This window comes from Amphiprion ocellaris, chromosome 3, assembly GCF_022539595.1.
Source record: "Amphiprion ocellaris isolate individual 3 ecotype Okinawa chromosome 3, ASM2253959v1, whole genome shotgun sequence".
NCBI classification, from domain to species: Eukaryota; Metazoa; Chordata; class Actinopteri; family Pomacentridae; genus Amphiprion; species Amphiprion ocellaris.
In genome coordinates this window covers 15,325,681-15,344,525 of record NC_072768.1, presented here as the reverse complement: position 1 = coordinate 15,344,525, position 18,845 = coordinate 15,325,681, and the positions used below count along the sequence as shown (strand labels likewise).

The 18,845-nt window shown below is 41.3% G+C and overlaps 2 protein-coding genes across 5 annotated transcripts; one reads left to right on the top strand and one right to left on the bottom strand.

Moving 5' to 3' along the window:
• Positions 1-21: 21 nt before the first annotated feature.
• On the bottom strand, positions 22-17,899 carry pik3c2g (phosphatidylinositol-4-phosphate 3-kinase catalytic subunit type 2 gamma). Its single transcript, XM_055008765.1, has 35 exons — positions 17,766-17,899; positions 17,561-17,636; positions 15,170-15,247; positions 14,165-14,693; positions 13,960-14,039; positions 13,544-13,701; positions 12,934-13,048; positions 12,698-12,809; positions 12,231-12,301; positions 11,985-12,048; positions 11,718-11,843; positions 11,429-11,459; positions 10,802-10,985; positions 10,549-10,671; positions 10,117-10,245; positions 9,830-9,944; positions 9,590-9,723; positions 9,216-9,404; positions 6,782-6,875; positions 6,528-6,622; positions 5,513-5,693; positions 5,314-5,421; positions 5,102-5,194; positions 4,860-4,989; positions 4,628-4,764; positions 4,361-4,530; positions 4,075-4,231; positions 3,867-3,976; positions 3,578-3,746; positions 2,905-3,023; positions 2,688-2,784; positions 2,528-2,591; positions 2,337-2,416; positions 2,113-2,238; positions 22-1,204 (listed from the first exon to the last, which is right to left on the bottom strand). The coding sequence occupies exons 4-35, from the start codon at positions 14,615-14,617 to the stop codon at positions 1,052-1,054; spliced, it is 4,167 nt and encodes a 1,388-aa protein (XP_054864740.1). The 5' UTR covers positions 14,618-14,693; positions 15,170-15,247; positions 17,561-17,636; positions 17,766-17,899; the 3' UTR covers positions 22-1,051.
• LOC118470832 (small integral membrane protein 29-like) lies at positions 15,674-18,705 on the top strand. 4 transcript variants are annotated; one of them, XR_008600956.1, is made up of 6 exons: positions 15,674-15,782; positions 15,975-16,143; positions 16,231-16,256; positions 16,344-16,449; positions 17,153-18,294; positions 18,602-18,705. XR_008600956.1 is itself a non-coding variant. In XM_035951720.2 (5 exons), the coding sequence occupies exons 2-5, from the start codon at positions 16,009-16,011 to the stop codon at positions 17,204-17,206; spliced, it is 321 nt and encodes a 106-aa protein (XP_035807613.2). In that variant the 5' UTR covers positions 15,675-15,782; positions 15,975-16,008; the 3' UTR covers positions 17,207-17,493. The 4 variants fall into 4 exon arrangements, 2 of the variants coding, with proteins under 2 accessions (XP_035807613.2, XP_035807614.2); XR_008600955.1 differs by lacking the exon at positions 18,602-18,705 and having other exon boundaries at positions 17,153-17,676; positions 17,771-17,906; XM_035951720.2 differs by lacking the exon at positions 18,602-18,705 and having other exon boundaries at positions 15,675-15,782; positions 17,153-17,493.
• The last annotated feature ends 140 nt before the right edge of the window (positions 18,706-18,845 follow it).

Sequence of the window (18,845 nt, the reverse complement as noted above, 5' to 3'; positions counted from 1 at the left end):
TAATAATATAAATAGCATTCACAGAGGTATACATTATTGAACCAAATCCAGTGCAGGGGAGTCCATTTCTATTCTCGTTCATCACTAAATCCGATGAATGAGGCCGAGGAAAGCACGGGTCAGCAGGCCCGTCAGAAGGAGGACAGCATTAAGATAACACGGAGACCTGCCTTAGCCTGGAAAGAGTGAGTGAGAGAGTGTGTGAGTGTGTTTTTTCAGGGGTATTTGTGTGACCACGTGACTGTCTGCCTTTGCGTGTTTGTGCATGCATGTGCATAACTGCGTTCGAATGCCACTGATGGATAAGACAAAGGATGGAGTGAGGGGGAGAGTGTTAAGTCAGCCCCTCCGGCCAGAGAGACGGCGTTGTCACCCCGCTCACACACTCTCTCCTCACCCCTCTCTCCCCTCACCCTCACGCCTCCCGCCTCCAATTCCAGCGGTCAAGGACATCCAGTTGACACAGCTAGGAGGGACAAACACGCTCAGTCTGGGCAGGTAACAAGCAGGCAGCTCTGAACAGCGCCGCATCGCCTCCCCCTCTTTAGTCTGTCACATCAACAGTCTCGACCACGCACACGTCTACAAGGACTGCTTTGACTCACAGCAAAGAAAACAAAGCAAAATGAAATACAAATGAAAGTGCAAGTATGATAAATAATACTTCCTTTTCTTCAGCTGTCACCAAAGTAACATCCAAAAAGCTCTCTAATAAGCAATCCCCCTTCATTTGATTAACACTTAAAAATGACAAAAAGATAAGCTAAATGTTGCTTCCTATAATAAACAGTCTCCTGTGTCTTTTAGTCGGCTTTGTAACTTCATCCAAGCGTCCCATCCGCAGCTGCTGTATTCAGTTTTGAAGCGGGGTCAAGTTGCATCTGTTAAATAGATATAAATGGCACCCATTGTTCAGTGTAAAGTGCACTGATCCTCCTCTCAGGTGAATTTGTCTCCCTGTTAAGAGTTTGGAGAATCTCTAAATGGGTTCACTCCCTCGGTGTGGTTGCTCCCCCTGCTGGCAGCAGGTCTACAGTGCAGCCCCCTGAGGTCAGACTGCACAGTTCCCCAGTGGAAACCAGGTCTCCTTTTGTAGCAACTCCTCCTCCAGTCTAATGTTGGTTGCAGCCACAAAGGTCTTCTTGCTCTTCACCGTCACTTCCAGCACCATCCCATAGAGCAGCGGGACATAACTGTACTCCAGCTGTGAGCGTGAGGCAGACACTTTAATTATCAACCAGCTCTGCATTAAGAAGCAATTTGTGTTCACTTAGTGCTTAGCTTTTTATCTAAAACTGTGCAACAGCATGTTTTCTTTTTGTTTTTTTGGTCATATCCATTAGATTCTGTTAAAGCTTCGCTTTGCAACATTAAAGGGAGTAAAAGCTGTCAAGTGTGTGGGAGGCTGCTGGTCAGAGTCCACTGGGTTCAGCACTCAAAGATGATATTAGACGCTCACACTGAGGAGAGTGGCACCGCAGGCAGAGCAGCATTAAACGAGTAAGAATTACACAAAGTTAGAGTGAAATTATAGAACTCTAAATGACAATAAGAGGGATATTATGCCAGCATTTCTAAAACAATAATGGCTTTTTAAGTTATGTTAAGCCAATGTGGAGCAGGAAAATGTCACCTATGCACGTCACCTATTGCATATATGTTCAAATCCAAATCAAGGATACAGAAGGTGAGAAATTACCATATAAATATATTTGTACAGAATAGCACTAAAGGTACTTTTAATATTACCTGTGCACCTCACTGTGCCTTGTAATGTGTAAATATTGTATATTGAATTTTAATTACATTTAGTGTTCTATAGATTTTCAAATTAGAAGAAAAAATTTATTTTATTGTACAGCAAGTTTTTCAGAGTATATTCTAACCTTAAATGTTAATGTCACTAACCTGCCTGTCCTGCCTTTTTGTTATTTAGGTTGTTGTATGTAAGCTGCTGAATACTTGAATTTCCCACGGGATTAATAAAATATCTATGTATCTATCTATCATGAAGTGATGAAAACATTACTTTCTTATAAGCTAACTGAATCCAAAAAGACGCTATGACTGCGCCAAAACATGGATACAGGGCAAAAGAGATAAAAAATGTACCAGTTCATTGAAGGTGGGGTTGTCATTGTTGCGAACCACCTTTGTCTTCCTCTTTGAGCGCTGCTTAGGGTCTGGTCTCAGACGTGTGACCACATAGGCATCAGGGTTAGAGCCATTTGCCTGCTTCTGTTGGAAAAAGAAAGAGAAAAGAGGGGAAGTATTTCTTAACAAAGAGCACTTTTACTGTGTAAGCTTTTCTCTTGTTAAGAACAAAGGCAACTCACGATGTTCTTCAGGTGTTTTACCAGGATAGACAGCTTGAAGTGAGAGTAATAAATGTAAAGCTGGATCTGAGGACGGGTTCCTGTGATAATTTAACACATCAGTGCCAGTAAATCCCAGCACAGCATGCCTTTTAAATGAACACAATATTTATATTCAAAATACTGCCTTCAGTTGTTGTTCATGCAGTTACCTGTAGCCACACTTTCATGAACTTTGTTGGGGCCGTCCAGAAACAAGCTGCACACAAATTCATTCTGTGAGTGACAAAGTGAGGCAAGTTAGAATCACTAAAAAAAGAGATCAATGGGAGAAATCAATCCATGATGGAGAGCATAACAAGAGAAACCTACTCCTTTGCATGGACCCTCAAAAAGCTGCTTCAGGTATTTATTCAGCAGAGACATCTTCCTGCCTGGTGTGAACGACATCTTATACCAGCTAGGAAACCTTTAATGAGGAAGGAGGAGAAGACAAACATCGAATTATGTAATTATTGTGGAAGAACAAGTAAGTAACACCTCAAAATAAAATGTGATATGAGCAGGATGTGTTTATTTTTTCATTTACTGAGGCAATGTTGATTCAATAAAGTATTTCTGCAGCTGCTTGTGGATCAGCTCAAATTGCCCAAATGTCTTCTCACTGGTCAGAAAACCATCATGAATGGTTATTCTCAGGTCATAAATCTGAAATTGACACAAAACTCATTAGCAACTGCGTTGAAGTTCCCAGACATTAATAAGTATTAATGTTGTAGTTCTTAAAAACACGGATCTTCTGAAAACACCTTTATTTCTACGTCCTTGCTACTTGCCATTAACTCTTCTAAAGGCTGAATCTAAGTAACCTGGCAAATCTCTGTGCTTCCGATTTAAATGACAAGATGCTTTTAATCAAAATTTTACACCTCAGGAAACCTGTTCTGATCAAAGAGTAGCGGAATACCAGCAAACGCCAGTAACACTTCTCACAGGACCGCAGGGAAAAGACTCACTGCTGCCTCGGAGGCTGTAAGTGGCAGTGAACACACAAAGCCAGAGGTTATTCCTGTCTGATCAGAAAGGTGTGAACCTGCTGTTTTATCTTCTCCCTTTATCTTCTCCCCCTGACTATCAGGAGCAAACACAACACTCTGGTGCATCAAGCAAAATCTCTCAGTGACATTTCATCACATAAAGTCCACAACAATATCTATCTTTAATGAATCACTACATCCCCAGAGAGCAACATGCAGCCTCACCACATCTTTTCCTTTGACAGTGTATCCCTGAATGACAGCTTCCTGGATGTTGGTGCTGGGAGCAGGGATGCCATCCCGGGTTACCGTTTCTTGTTTCTTCCCTTGAGCCATGCTGTGCGTTAGGAAGTTAAACTTGACCGCAACACAGTCCATGCTCTCCTTGATCTTCCTACATCAGAAACAACACACACTGTTCAAGCACCACATTTGTTACAACTGCAGTCATAAAATGAACGATAATTTGAAGAAGTTAGGAAGACGGACAGTATTTATTTGTGTGTTAAATTACTTTGTGAAGTAGGAGGTGGCCTCCAGGTCTGTGTCATGAGGTCTGAGGTTGTTCAGGACGTACTGCAGGTCATTAGAGTCCTTCAGTTCTGGCATTCCCGCATGTAGCATCTGGAAATTCACACCATGAATGAAAATGTGTTTCACATAACTTTTTCTGTCCTCAGATATAGCCGGGAGATAGCTGTGCTGGTGTTATTTAATCTTACCAGCTCCAACAGGCTGAGTATCAGTGCAGAGCGCCTTCTGATTATATTGTAAGCTTCACAGCAGAGCTCCACAAAGCGATGCAAGCGCTGAGGCTTCTGTCCTCCTCCTGTGATGAAGTGCTGCATCTCAGATGTAAAGATGAAGGGTGATCGGTCCCTGTTATTGAGAGGGGGGAGGTTGTTGTTGGTTCATATGTTGCTTTATCTCCTTGCTGTTCAAACAAGAACACCATTCTTGTCATTTTCAAAGTGCTGCTCATCTTTTTTTTTTTTTTAATTGACTTGCCTTTTAAAGCTTCCAAACTTCTGTGCATTGCCCATTATCTTGCCAAAGTCAATGTGGAACATGTGTCCACTGTGTTTCAACATGATGTTGTCATTGTGCCGGTCACAGATGCCCAGAATGAAGGTGGCCACACACCACCCTGCACATGAATGGATGAAGGTCATCACAGCCTGCACATGCACAACAACAGAACATCACACATTTCAACAAAAACATCCAGCAGCAAAAGTGTATGGTTGAGATGAGATTTTCTGTAAAAATCTTAACCTTCTCATAGTCCTCCTTAGTTCTGTTCCACATGTGGAACCATTTCTCCAGTGTGTCTTCTCGAAGGGTCCCACCCAGACCCCACTCCTGATGAATCTTTGCCAGGGTCACCGCCTCAGGCACCACTTCCACCAGGCCTGACAGTCACATGAATATAAACAGAGCAACAAAAAACATGAATCACGAACTATTAATGTGCATTTAAAAACACAAACAAATCAATCAAACCGACCTTGAGCTTTGCCCGTGGAGAGACACCGGTACGTGATCATTTGCAGGTCCAGCCCCTCCTGGAGCCAAACTCTGTCCATCACACGGACTATCTGAAGCACCAGCATGTCCTGACGCAGGTTGTCTCCTGTCTGAACAACACACTTAACTGAGAGTCAGGTCACAGGGGCTCTTCTGCAGATTTTATCTGTGTTTTGCTTGAAAGGAACAAGCAAACATGGATCAATAAGTAATATTACCCACCTTGCAGATGACACTGATGTTCTTGGCCAGAGGGTCAGTACAGATGAATGAGATCCCCAGAGGAGCAGCATTGGAGTTGTAGAACTTACAGGCCTGGAAGTAACATATCAAAGAGTAAACACTCCTACCAAATAGCACAGTACTGCATGTATATTAGATAAGAAAAATGATATGATGATGTGTAAGTGTACTATGTTATGTAACGTTCTTACATCCAAGTTCACTGCCTTTACACGGACTGCAGGATCCAGTGGGAGGCAACAACTGATTTCATTTTTGAAGAAGTCATCAATCTTCAGCTTTCCTTTACTTAAAACATTCTGCAGAGAAATGCATAAAATAAAATACAACACATTACCTTGAGCCCGTGAAAGGACTACGTGAATGAGAATGAGAGAGCTGTTTACAGACCTTACGTCGAGCCTTCTCAGCAATGCGGACTTTCTCAGCCACCTGTACCAGCAGGTGCACCAGGCGGGTTTCGTGCTCCAGTTCCTGCCTCAGTGCTCGGCCACAGCAGTGCCGCAGGGCAGCCTGAACTTTACCGAACCAGTTCTGGTAGTACGGGTCACTGTGGGCATCCTCCAGCAGCCTGCCAGCACATTCACACTTTAACCACACTGACTACATTAACTACTACTGTACATGTTGAAATGAAAAACATAGAGCAGAAAACACACAAAACAATATAAATCATTTTGCATAAACCTGTGGTGGCACATATTCATCATTTCTGCATCGTCTCTAGTGATTACAGCATCTCAGATTACTCTATATTTGGAAATTAAGTGAAATGTAAACTTTAATGCAAACCATCATTAACAGAAGGATCTAAAGAATAAAAAGGTTTCATCACACCTGAATACATGACAGGTGTTTCAAGAAAGTAAAAGTTAAATAACTTGTTCACTGTAGGGATATTTAGTATTTATACAACACTCATGGATGCAGAAAAGCATGACAGAAGTTCAACATAAATACACTGCTTCAATTATTTAGTTATCCAGAACCACAGATATAAGTTAAGCTGGTGACGGTGAAAAATCTTGACATGAACAACTGGAAGCAGAAACACTGCAATCCATGTTAGGATAGGAATAGAAAAATAAATCATACTGAAGATTAGAACAGCATTAGAATATGATACAAAGGTAGAAATATATATTTATCATCAGCATTGTTCACCAGTTGAAATAGTATCTGTGTGTCTGTGGATAACTGAGGCAGCTTCGTTGTACTAGCATGTATGTTGACCTGTAGTGATGCTTGCATATATATACTAATACCAGCAATGACCAGGACAGACTTGCGGAACTTTTTCATTTTTATTCAAATTAAACACAGAGATCAAGATTTTCAAGTGGATGAAACAGCATTTTTATGAGAAATTCAAATTTGCACCCCATCGGTCCGATGTTTGACTCACCAGTAGAGCTGCTGGGCGATCCGTATGTTCCTCAGCGATCTCTCCAACAGAAGCATCACTAGAGGTCCATTCAGTTTCCACTCACTCTTCAGAGCCTGCAGGACATAATGACTGGTCAAACACATCCACATCAAACTGTGCCACCTGCTCTCAAATTTAAACATCAGCTTGATTTAGTGTTGAAATAAAAAACCTCTAAAGAGAATGATGCTCTCCATTACTTACTAGTCACTGGTGTGTAATAGTATGTTTACCTGCACCAGCTGTGGCAGAAACTCCTCAAACTCAAGATCTGATATCTGCTCAAAGTACTGAACTGCAGCCGTCCGTACAGTCTGATCATGAAAACTGGAAGAGACGTATTAAGTCATCAAACAAGACTAACAAAAACCCGTTTCATGGTAAATATCACACATGGAATTCTCAGTTATGAGGGAGTGCTCCACCAAGTGAGAAGGATGCAGAAGGATGGACATTAGATGTTTTAACTGGAGATCTCTGGTAACACAAAGCTTGTATTAAATCACCACCTCTCAGCATGGCATGAGGCAGCTTTGTGGTTTTAAAAGGTAAGAACTCTGCCCTTTGTTGTCTTTTATTAGAAAAAAAATCGGCGACACTGTTCATCAGCGCTGATGATTAGAAATGCAACATTTTGGGCAGACAGAACTTATCAGACATTAACTTTCTCATGTGCATCATATCACATAACAGTTTGTTCAGCATTAAAACCAAATTCTCCCTCTAAACCAAAGACATATATATACACAATATACAGTTCTGCTCATAAGTTTACATACCCTAGCAGAATTTGTAAAATATGTACCATTCTTTAATAAAAACATGAATGATCAGAGCAAATACAATTGAATGATAGTAAATAACTTTGTCTGACCACTAAATCTAAATGAAAGAAAAGTTGTTCCTTGACCAAACATATTTCCTAAAACAAAAAAAGGGACAATATTTCACAAATTTTGCCAGGGTATATGAAGTTATGGGATGCACTGTGGCTTGGTGGTTAGCAGTTTTGCCTTGCAGCTAGAAGATCCCAGCCTTCCTGGAGATCTTTCTGCATGGAGTTTGCATGTTCTCCCTGTGCATGTGTGGGTTTTTCTCCAGGTTCTCTGGCTTCCTCCCACAGTCCAGAAATATGCTCAGGTTAATTGGTGATTCTAAATTGTCCGTAGGTGTGAATGCGAGTGTGATTGTCTGTATATGTAGTCCTGTGATAGACTGGTGACCTGTCCAGGGTGTCCCCTGTCAGCTGGGATTGGCTCCAGCTCCCCCTCAAAATACCCTAATGAGGATTAAGTGGTGTACAGATAATGGATGGATGTAAATATTTGAGGACAACTATATATATATATATATAAAGACATACTGAGGTGAAGGGAAAGGTAGTTACATTTACATTTCCTGCTACAGTGTAGCACATGAAAATATCAAAGCAACTTCCATCCATCCATCATCCATACACTGCTTATTCTTCATTAGGGTCGCTGGGGAGCTGGAGTCTATCCCAGCTGACTTAGGGTGAAGACAGGGGACACCCTGGACAGCATGTTTTTGGAATGTGGGAGGAAGCCAGAGAACCCGGAGAAAACCCAAGCTGTACAGAGAGAACAAGCAACAACTCCACACAGAAAGATCCCAGGCCGGGACGTGAACCGGTGATCATCTAGCTGTGAGGCGACAGTGCTAACCACCGAGCCACCGTGCACCCTCACAGCAATGCTATCAGCAAAAATGAAATGCAAGTCCCATAATTTTGATTCATTCTTTGACAAAAGTGAAATTCAATTATACTTAAAAAAACTGTGTCAGTGCCAACTGCAAGGCAGCTGCTCAGTCTTTGACAGCTTGACAAACTAGCTGCTAGAGAGACGTAACATGATGATATAAATAAGTAAGAAAGAAAAGCCTGGACTTCAGTGTTTCAGCAGGTAAGAAGAAGTGCTTTCTATGGAAGAGGGATTTTGATAACCTTACATGACCTTACTGGTTCTTTAAAGAGAATTCCAGTTCATTTCAACCTGGCATGTTTCCTAATTAAGTGGCTATAGTGGCTCTAAGTGTCGTGCTATCTTTGAACTCTTCACCACTGTTGTAGAGATTTGTGAAAATGAGGAGTTGTGCAAAGCAGCTTGATAAGATGAGATAAAAATTTGAAGGAAATTGTCTGTGTGAGCTCCCCAGAGCTTTCCAAAGAAAGATGAAGTTTACATGAATAACTGTAATGTTTGTTTTCAAGTTTGACTGAACATCTGTGACTGAGATAAAATGGAATTTTCTCTGAATTCATGCTATCAGGCAGTAATCTCCTTCCACAGCCTTCAGGACATAGCTGACGTACCTTGCTGTTATCTGCTATTTTGTTTTTCTATCTGACTTCCTTGTTTTTCATAGGTCTTTTTTTTTAGGCTACATTACAAAATTTTTGGTGTGTCTCAATTTGTTGTATGATATTAATATATATATATATATATTTACAAATGTATTGAAAAGTATCACACAACATTTTGCATCAAACACGTACAAGACGCAGATAATAGCTACTATGGTTGTTTCTTGACCAAATATGCAAACAACAACAAAAAGCATTTCTCCATATACTGTACCTCTATTTCTGTTATTCTTGGCAGCCTTTGTGTCCATATTTCTGTATGTGAGCTGAGTACTACCTACCTGTCGCTGAGCAGGAAAAGGGCCTCCTCAGGCAGATGGATGGGCCAGTTCTCTACAACAGTGTAGATTTCTGTCAGGTCTTCAGGCTGCCACCGGGGGGCTCCACCCAGCAGCAGGTGGAGGAAAGTGCTTCCTTTGTCAGCATTGTAACGTTTACTCCAAAGGAAAGACTTCTCATTCTCTGTTAGGCTGGTGAGTGAGAGGTAATTTGGGTTTAGAGATACAAAAAGTAGGCAAAACAGCAACCTTGTAGAATAAAAATAAAGTAGTACTTCATGTGATCCAATTTGATTTTTATGGTCAATACTGAGCACATACAGCTGGCACTATGAAGCAAGACATATATGAATTATGGAACAACTCATTAAACTCACAAGCAGAGGCAATGCTTCTTAGAAACATCCAACATTTTCCTCTGCAGCTCGTCACAAGGCTGAGAGAAGATGACTGATCCGGGGAGTGCGATGGGCCTCTGATACACCCACTCAAACTGATCCTGAAACTCAAGCTGGGAAAAGGGGAGGAGGAGGAGGATGAATGATAAAACAGGAAATGTGGTTTTATTTATGTCTTTAGATCAACAGGGGGCAGGGTTGCCCAGCGTTATTACTGACCTGCATTATGACCCCGACGGCTTGTTTATGGCTGTCAAACAGAGCAGGAGAGGGAGGACGAGGCAGCTCAGCCAGAGTGGACATACTGAGCAGGATAGTCCCTGTTACCAGAGTCCTAAACACACAAAGAACACACAATATATATATACTGGAATCCTTCATTCACTATCCTGAATCTCCTGAGTCATCTGTGCAAATCACTGATTTTACAGAGAAGTCGTTTGAATTTTAACCAGTTCAAAAGTATGTGAAAACTTTAAGAGATGCTACAGAGGCGGACAACCTACCTGTCATTGTACAGAGGTAGAACAGCCCAGCGTAAAAGCTCGGGGCTTTTGCCTCGCTTGGAGCCTTTGAGGCGAAATGTCAGCATGCACTCATATGGCAGCTGATTAACTGGAACAGGGAACACCATCCTAATAAGTAAAAACATTCACACAGAGGCAATTATGTGTCTTCTTTCCTCACTGCGACTCGATTGCATGTGATCTCTTAAATATTTGCTTTTTTTGTGTTTCATTTCTTTGAGAATATTCCACCTTTTTTGATATGAATGTAGACAAAAACAGAAAAAACTGCCTGCATCTGATAAACACTTAAAGGAGGAAGGATCTGTTCAATTTCTCTCTGTGACAACGTACGTGTTATGCGAACAAGGAAAGAGGAAGTTGGATGTGATACAACTACTTTTACAACTGGGGACAAAACCTTGGCCTTACTTGCGGTTACACTGGATTTTGTTTCCAAGTGACAAAGCCGTGCTGATATTTTCAGAAACGCCGGTGTCACAGATCTTTGTTCCTCCGTATGTCAGCTCACAGGAAACAGAGAAGGACTCATAGCTGTAGATGATGAAGAAAAAAGAAAAAGCAGAACAAAGTCAGTGTTTATATAGAAGATGGGGTTGGCTATTTGCGTTTGTGTGCATGTATTCAAGCTTCTTTATGTGTGAGGCTGTAAATGCACACATACGTGATTATCCAGGAGGGCTGTAGCTTGTACAAGGTAGCGATATTGAACTGGAAGATTTCATAGTTGTTTTCAACGTCACAGGTTTGCGGGCTGCCGGTTATCTTCTCGGCTCTGAAGTCTGACTGAAAGTTGTCAAAAAATACCTGCAGCACTTTAAGCAGCGCCCCGTGTAGCATGATCATAGCTGGAATACAGACAATAAACACCAGTTTAGACAACAGAATTGTAGATACGCTGAAAAGGCAACACTTTAAGTCCACTCATTTACTACTTCTATATGTGACAGACACTTGGAGAGCACTAACTTGAGATTTGGGACACATTGTCATCGTCATTACTATATATCCCTGCATCTGTGATAGCTGTTGTGTCCTCTAACTGTAATTTTGCATCTAGAAAATGAAGATTGTTGCATTGTAGGTTTGTCAGCACAAAGTTGTGTACATACAACACCGTGCTTTCCAAGAGAGGGAATATTACAGGTCTTGCAACATTTCAGTATCAGATGGTTCTTTTCTCAATTCATCTGTATCTCTGCTATCACTATCAAATAAACACAGCACCCAAAATAATCTAAAAAAAAAATAAAACCAGCATTCCAGACATGCTGCCATTGTAGCTACTCACCAGCTTCACAGTCATGCATCTCATCATGACTCTGAAAAACAAAGAAAGAATCACAGCTTGTATTGTTGAGCAACTTGCATGTGGAGGTGTTGTCTGCATGTTTGTGGTCAGATATAGTTTCGCTATAGAAAAATGCTGTTCCACAAAAGGAAAAGGATGCTTCAAGAAGAATTCAGAGGTGATCAAACTACACTAATCAGGTAAACTGCACAACAAGTGTTGCAAAAGCAGTGTATGATTTAAGTCATGGCAGTCTTTTATTACAGGACAAATGTACAAGATATCCTACCAGAGGTATGGGACTGATTCTATTGAGCCTGCCGATGGTATCCTCCAGTTCCTGACATGAGAGTCCACACAGCAGGTTGCTGATGGTATGAACATTGCTCACAAGCACATTGCTGTTCATCCCAGACTGTAGACATGATGAGACAAGACTCAAGTTAGGAGAAATATTAGAAAACCATTTCAGGATGCTCAGGTGGACAGAGTGAGCTAAAACAAATCTAAATACACACTATCAAATACCGAGGAAATAAATCTTATCTTTACTGACCTTACTTCTTATGAGCTCTGATGCCTCTCTGTTGTAGTCATTGAGCACATCCTGCAGACTCAGCCTGAGAGAGGAGGAAGATTAAACACATAACAGGTAACAAGGTGATAGTGATCCATGAATTGAACTTGCCTCTCCTCACGTTTCCTACAAACAGACACTAGCTGACCCTTTCTCCATTAAACAGCTGTTGTTGTTGTTGTTAGTAAAACTTTCATAAAGCTGCAGGACTGCTCTTTATCTTACTTGCATGGGTTGGAGACACAGACGGGATGCTGGAGCTGAGACAGTTGGCATACGGTCCTGTCATCCTCAGCCTGAGAGAAGAAACATGCATTGAAATACTAATTGCTGTGCACGATTATGGAAGCTTATTACTGAGAGTTTATAATATTAATATACTTTTTTAAAATAAAGCATCTAAATAAAATCAAGAAATAGCAGAGAAATAGCAGAGAAATTATATGTTCTGTCCAAGACCACATCAGGTTCACCTTTACTCATGTTTCCATGGTTCTAAACACCACCAGTCATGACGTTATGTGTAAACAAAACAAAGTCAAGAAGTCAGGGTGGAGGTTTTTACAGCTACAATAGCCCTCATGATAAGAAGCTGGCAAGGGGCCAGACACAGGTGTTTGTAAAGGTAGACAAAGCCACTCCTTCTTGGTAAATAACGTGTGCTGTAGGAGGGGGAATTTGAACCGACTTACATCTCTGACCAGACGGTGTTTGAGGTTGTTCACGTGGAGCAGTCGTAGAGGAATTAGCAGTTTAAACTTGGAGTAGATCTGAATTGTCTCATGCATGCCCAGCAGTTCTTCACTAGAGAGCGCACAACACATCACACCAAATTATACAATGCACCTTCAACCAAACTAGAATGTCAGAACTTAAGATAAATAGTCACAAAGTTCCTGTTTAGAATCAGTAACAGTGGCAAACTTACTTCCTGAGATACTCCTCAGAGTCACACAGTTTTAATAGATAATATCCAGGTGTGATGGGAGTGAGGTCCAGCAGCTGGAAGATTTCATCAATCAGACTTTTCACAGTCCTGTTCACTGGAAAAAGATTAGCGTTCAGAGTCCACACACTTCTGTCAACAGCTGCTGGGAGTTAAGAAAGATACTGAAGTGCATGACAAGCGTGGATCAAAAGGTGTGCTGTTACAACCAACATACACTCTACAATGGCACTACACAGCTTTCTGAGGGACATTTTCTATTCGTATTTTCGGATTGTGAAAGCTAAAAGACAAAAAGACAAACCCTAACCTGACTCTTGACTAATTATTTGTTTTTATCACCCACAAGTTACTTTGTCTCGTGAAGTTTTGCTGGAGGCCAGAGCTGATTTCTTTATTGCTGATAAGTCAAACATGCAGCCAGTTGTCAACGCTAGCAGTCTTTTCCGGTTAATTAAGATTGTCTTCTATACTTGCAGACATTTATGTTGATAAATACATATTTTCTCACCCTCGACAGATTACAGAGCAGTTATTGTAAGTATTCTAATTGTAACTGAGGGCTACAGATGATAAGATGTACACATCTTACCAGTGGTGGGGAAGGGGATCTGATTATCGTCCCATTCTGTTGCTACACTGACAGTCACCTCCACCTGCTGCAGCAGAGCAGGATGGATGTGTGACACTCGACCCCATACCACACCAGAGTTGTGAGCAGAGTCTGTGTGTTTGTACCGTGACATCAGCCTACCGGAAAGAGCAAAGAAAAACAGGTTGGCAGTGTGAAAGTGAAAGCATGATGACAGAAAATGTATCACTAAAACTGCAGAGGATCGGTAATAACACAGATGACAAAATAATATCCTAACATACTGGACATCACATTTGAAATCAATTTAATCAGTTTTACTTTCATAAAGTTGGATAGGTTAAACAAATATATACATATTTTATATTTGTCTCATTTGCATGCCAACAACATTGTCTTAGTGTTTATTGTCTTACTGGGAAACTGCAGCGCAAAAAAACGCCACCCTATTGGTGCTGCCCTCTGGAGTGTCGACTAGTTTGATGGTCCACGGATCCTGATGTGGAAAAAAGACAAACAGCACAATTTGCTCTTTAATCGCTTTCCTTCTGCTCTTAATTTGCATTTCATCTAGTCATGAGGGAGCTTTTTGTCTTCACTGAGGACAAAATAAATACTCACATGATTGTCTGCTACTGTTCTGGTACGATTCAGCCTGTGAACAGGCTCAGTGAAGTCACAGGAAAACCTCTTAGTCTTTTCGAGGGGCAGATGTGTCCTGGAAGGAAGAGGAGGGGGTACCCGGCCTTGTGTAAGAGGCAGATGTGAGCTGGATGCCCTGGATCTGGGTGGCAGCAGAGGACAGTTTGTGCTCTGTGGTGGGTTTGTGTTGCCAGCTCCTCCTCCTCCCCCCTGAGCCCAGACAGGACCCGGGGGTTTAGGTCGGGGTTCAGTCGGCGATCTGAACCCGTACAAGGTGCTCTCATACAAATGGTCCTCGTCATTGTCACAAAAGACTCCAAGGTACTCATAAAGGTGCATTTGTTGTAGATCCTCTGTCAGAGGCATGGGGAAGTCAGTGGCATTCGCATTTTGTCTTTGGATTGCTCCATGTCGCCTTCCAGGAGGATCCATGAAGTTTTAAGGATTCGTATAAGTGGTCCTGGATGGTGGAGTTTGACACTGTCTCATAGCCCAGCAGAGGGAAGAACTGTCACAAAGAATAATGTCATTATGGCTCAATTACATTAGTGTGTGTGTGTGACTTATTGCAGGCAGAACAAGCAAGCTGTTTTATGACTGGAGTCCAACTAGTCTAATTATTAACAAGTTTTCAAATCCTAACAAGAAATCTACCAGAGCGCGCCACTAAACCTGTGGGAATGCTTTGTTATACTTTGTAAGTTAAACCTGACAGGAATCTTTATAAAATAGCAGTATGACATTATACCTTGAAGCTCTACTTTAACACAGAAACTGAGCAAACTGGAATTAAAACTTTGTTCAGTCAAAACTAAAATCAAGTCTGGTAAGGTGTTGAATAAAAATCAACTTGTCAGATCACAGAGGAGTTTACATTTACATCACAAAACAGCCTGTATATTATCAATTCTCCTTTTAAGATTAACTCAAGTTTATGCTTTTGCAGAGTAGTAAGGTTTTTTTTTAGTTTTTGTGGAAGCTTACCGTCAAAGCTCTGTTATCTGGTGTCCAATGCCGTGTGGAGGTGAGTTCTTGAGCGTGGCCATGCTCAGCAAGTTAAACCTGTACAAGATTTAGAAAGGTCTCTCTGTGCTTCCTCACTCACCCCTCCCACTGGCCCTCCCCCTCCTCTCTCCCTTCCTGCCATCCACAACAATAACAGGAACTTTCCCTCTGCTGGAGGAAACTAAATATTACATTTGTGTGGTTGCAGAGACAAATTAGGCCCCGTTACAATAAACTTACTGACAAAATGGTGAACAGTTGCCCACTAGACTCAGATATTTATTATCTCTTTTTTGTGTTTTGTATGATGCTAATACATACAAATAGTATTTTTGAAAGAATCCTCTCTTTACTTTTAGTGTCTAAACCTTTTGAACAGCACTGTACATGTGAAAATAAGCACTAATAAGCATAGTAACATCCACAGCATGACATCAGCTACCGACAGACTTCATCCGTATCCACTCCTCACTCAGGAATGTCATTAAGCAGGTTGAGGTATGCGAGTTCTGTATTTCTGTAAGTGTGTCCCATGTGACATGAAATGAAAGAAGCAAGGAGGAAATGTTTGTCCACCTACTCCACACATAAGGTAAGATCTAATCTCTTTTTAGCCGGGGGATGCTAGAACGACCTCCACTTTTTAACATACAGGTTCTTGGATTATTCATCTCATAGCAAACTGTGCTTTGTTGTAGTACAACTTATGATTATGTTAAGAAAGCCCATCACAAGCTTTCAGTGGGAATGACAGCAGCGGTGCTCCACTGAATGTGTCATGTAGGCGTCAGAAGAGGTGCACAGAGCAGAGGGCTCCCATGAACAAGGAGATGGAGCATTTGAACCACACAACTCACCACATTTCACCCCCAAACAACAAACCTGAATTTCCTGGCTACTATGCACTCATCCCCTTCGTTCTGCTCACACTGACTGGATGCATAGTGGCAGCGGTAAGAGCGTTCAGCTAACTGTCACACTATAGTTAATTTCACAGTTGGATTTTAGGCTTAAGTGTCTGAGGTTGTGTCTCTCTTTAGGTTTGTTATATCAGAAGGAGAGTGAGGTAAGATGGCTTCTGCTGTTAAAGATCAGTTTGGTAGCTTTTATATTTTGTCACATTGTGGTTCTGTTGATTTTTTTTCTTCCTCAGACTCGATGAGCTGCGCCACCAGCTGATTCCTATGTACACCTACGACCCTGCAGAGGAACAGGACGACTGGGGAAACGCTGGCAGGGACAATGAGGAGGAGCTAACTGTAAGCAAATCACTGAATATATGAATTACACTTAGTGCCAATTTTACTGGGTACTGTGTCTCTGACTTAATCAGTCAGATTCACTCTAGTATATCAGCATTATCATAACTTCTTTCTATATGAAACTCATGGTGTTTGTTTTGGTTGACGTTATTGCAAATATCTAAATTCAATTATACAGTGATGTGAAAGGTTAAAAGCCCTGTTTTTATACTCAGTAGATCATGGCGGGGTGATCTTCATTTTCTGTTGGTTAAATAAAACATATTCTTTTTGGGGATGAAGACATATACATTCTATGGTATAGGAGAAAATCTAAAGCTTCCTAACTAGATAAACATTTAACAGATGACATAAGTACTTCAAATGTAAAATAAAATACAATTTTTGAAAACAATTCAAAGTAGAGCTTGGGGGGTTTAAATTCAAACCTGGTATACAATCCAGTACCAATTTTAACTATATTATTTCAAATATTTATTAATTACAACCACAAGTAACTGAATTCACAAATTTGCCATAATATAATCAAATGAAATCAAAAACATATCATCAGCTTCATAATAGCAGACATTATGGCAGTGCAGCAGTACTGGGCTGTACTGGATTCTAATGTATCAGCATATAAATATCCCCTCTTCCTATCATGTGCATATGCAGCAATGATACCATCAGCTTATGTAGAATTTGATTTTCTTCACAGGAACCTTTGTACAAAGATGCACAGCTCTCCTTTACCACTGACTACGGAACATGAACAGAAGATCAAGAAGAAAGTGTCCAACTAGGAAAATAAATCTTCTTCTGCATGTTGCATAGCAGAGACATCCTACAGAGATAGCCTGGATGCTTCTTAAGGTTTTAAAACAATGTGTGGATGAATCAGTTCTGTTCTTTCTTCATGACATGTTCTGACACCAGATGGCACTGTAATCCTGTCTTTTGCCTGAGCTGAGATTTTTGTCAAAGACTGTTGAAAGTGCCTTGAAGGACAAGGCAAGATGTCTCGGGATTTTTGGGAAATAAACTGAAAGCTAAACAACAGCTTCGGAGCTACTGGTGTTGTGTGTGTATTTCTCTAATTATGTTTGAAATAGCTTTAAAGACGCACCTGTTTCTGCTTGGTAATCAGAGGGTTTGCCGGTTGGTAGAGGTCCTCAGGTTGACACAGCTTCAACTGTTCCTGGCTTTAACATACAGGAAGATGGGATCACAAAGAAACAGAAGGTGAACAACGCACAAACAACTGAAAACCTAAAAAGCCTTATCTGAAGAATCAATTTGGATTATTTAATTGTGTATGTGTGTGGATTTACATTAGTCTGGACGTCCATCTGTTGGGTCCATGCTGGTTCCTGATCTCCATCCTGCTGCTCCTGGCTCTGGTCCTCCCAGCTCTTGCACTGGAAAGCCTGCTGTGTTACTACTGTCCCCTGCAGCCCAAAGGCAAACCCTGCACAAACACCACCAGCCAGTGTCTACCTGACCAGCGCTGCTCCAGCTCCGTAGGCCGCTACGGTTCCATCCACGTCCTGTCTGCTCAGGGCTGCCTGGACAAGGAACTCTGTGGCTCCCATGAAATCGTCTCATATCAGGGAGTCAAATACAATGTCAGTCACACTTGCTGCTGCAGAGACAAATGTAACAACGAGCCCAAATTTGACACCAGCCTGAAGAAGCTACTGGGGATGATTGCAGCAAAAACTGAAAATGACAGCATGGCTAATGGTCGTAGGGAGGAGTCTCGGGATTCGTGTGCAAATTACACTTCATCAAAAATAACTGCCACCAAATCATAGGAATACTTGCAGAACTGAGGACCGAGGAGAGGCCTGTTTGCTATAGGTACTAACCCGAGTGTCCAAAAAGTGACTAACATTTAGTCAGATGTTTGCATGCTTGAGATGATTAGTTGTTTTTTAAAATTGTTATTATTGTTAAATTATTGTGCAAATAAGGAAAAACTGCACCCTGGTGTTTTGTGTGACACTTTGATGTTCCAGAGAGACGAAGGTGGACTAGTCAGCTATCCTTCTTAAACACTGTAGTAAATACTGACTGTGTTTCTGTGGCTGCTGACAAACAGCACAATAAAAGCACAATCATTAAGCTCCCACTTGGTGTAGTGGCCCTGTGTGCGTCTTCCAAACAGGTGTGCTGGAAGGCGTGGCCTCTTTGGGAAGATCCGTGGTCAGTGAGGAGATTAGAGTTCATCAGGAGAAGATCTGAAAAGTTTTGACTGGATTTAGAAACTTTAAAGGGACCGGGTGAGTGTTTGTTTGTTAAATTGCACAGTACAATTGTTTGTGCCATCACTTTGTATTTTCACAAACTTGAGCACATGAAATGGGACAATCAGTAGAAATCAGTAACACCTGAGCACAGCTTAGGAAGGT